Below are 1,348 nucleotides of genomic sequence, written 5' to 3'. Positions count from 1 at the left end.
GAGGTCGATGTTGTCAGTAAGTATCCAGCCTAGTAAATGTAACTTCCTAAACATAGTTAGCTAGTAGTGTTTTTGTCTCTTAATCCAATCCATCATTCTGTGGTTAGGTTTACTGTTCAATTGTAGCATTATATAAAGCTTCAGTTTGCTTCCAAATTGCAGTATAATATCAATATTTAAAACTGATTGCTAACCAGCCCAGGTATTTTGTAATATTAGTGACTGTCTAGATACTACTTTATACATAGGATGGCCAGACTTTTTAGCCTTGTGCAATGGACATTTGTAATATGAAAACAATCTTAACAGAAGTTTGAAATTGCTACTCACATATTTTGAAATGGATCCATTTTAATTCAGGGAGGAGACAATAAGAAGAGATGTAAAATCTATACCCTTTACACTACAGTACATGATGCGTTTTCTGCACAGAGTCACACGTTGTCTGACATCAAAATCAGTTATTTGCCTCTTGGCAGAAAATCGCCACAGGGAACCTAAATTTTAGGCCTAAAAACGATGATTTCATAGGACTAATTTGGTGTGTAAGGAAGCAGGCTTAACCGTTGACCCCCCCACCCTTCTCAGCCATTCACACCTTCAGAGACAGGAAGTCCTACATCATCATTCTACATAGAGGGACACTTCTTCTTTATGGAGGGAACAGCAGACGTTTTAGCATGTCAACACAGAAAGCTCCCTCCACCCGTTGGCTTCCATAGCTAACTATCAGCCATAGCCCGTTCAACCCCACTGTGTGTGCTCAGAGTATGCTCATAGAAATGACTCGATTAAAGCCTTAATACAGATACTGTAGTATTTACTGTGAGCTATTAAACCTATAGACCTAAGCAAATGACTAGCATTAGCCAAATCAGCAGGTAAGATGCCTATGCCTGCCAGGTCACTGCAGCTACACTTATGCTACCTCAGTACTGCACCAGTGAGTGCTGTCAAAGCCACAAAACCATGAAATATTCAATAACTTGTTCAGCAGCATTTTACAGTGCAGGTAGTTTCTCAGTTCACCTTCTCAGATAAAAACAGGGTCCTGACTTGGTGTGGTTTGAAGGGATTGGCTACATACATACATACATACATACATATATATACATACCCCACAACCAGTGTGTATTTTAGACAAATTAATGCCTACAGGTTTTCATTCATTATAATGAAACTGTTCACTACAGGCTCTCTGTATAGGAAGCATTTCATGTGGGAGGGCAAGTGAGGAAGTGTTGAATAATGGAAGGTGTCTGAGACAGATAGTGGTGGTCAGATCACAGGATCAGCGGAGACTGGGGCAGGCCGGGGGGGGGGGAGACTGGGGGAGGGGGGGGGGAGG

General features: G+C 41.4%; 1 protein-coding gene across 1 annotated transcript in view; it reads right to left on the bottom strand.

Annotated features, from left to right (window-relative positions):
* Positions 1–1,291: 1,291 nt before the first annotated feature.
* The window catches only part of LOC115182050 (wnt inhibitory factor 1-like), a 20,784-nt gene continuing 20,727 nt past the window's right edge, over positions 1,292–1,348 (bottom strand). The window contains exon 5 of the mRNA XM_029743690.1: positions 1,292–1,327. Coding sequence (XP_029599550.1) covers positions 1,292–1,327 — 36 coding nt within the window. The remainder of the gene's footprint in view (positions 1,328–1,348) is intronic.

The sequence above is a fragment of the Salmo trutta genome, unplaced genomic scaffold (assembly GCF_901001165.1).
Source record: "Salmo trutta unplaced genomic scaffold, fSalTru1.1, whole genome shotgun sequence".
NCBI classification, from domain to species: domain Eukaryota; kingdom Metazoa; phylum Chordata; class Actinopteri; order Salmoniformes; family Salmonidae; genus Salmo; species Salmo trutta.
Note: the sequence above shows the minus strand (reverse complement) of the source record. Positions and strands in the feature narration are given on the sequence as shown.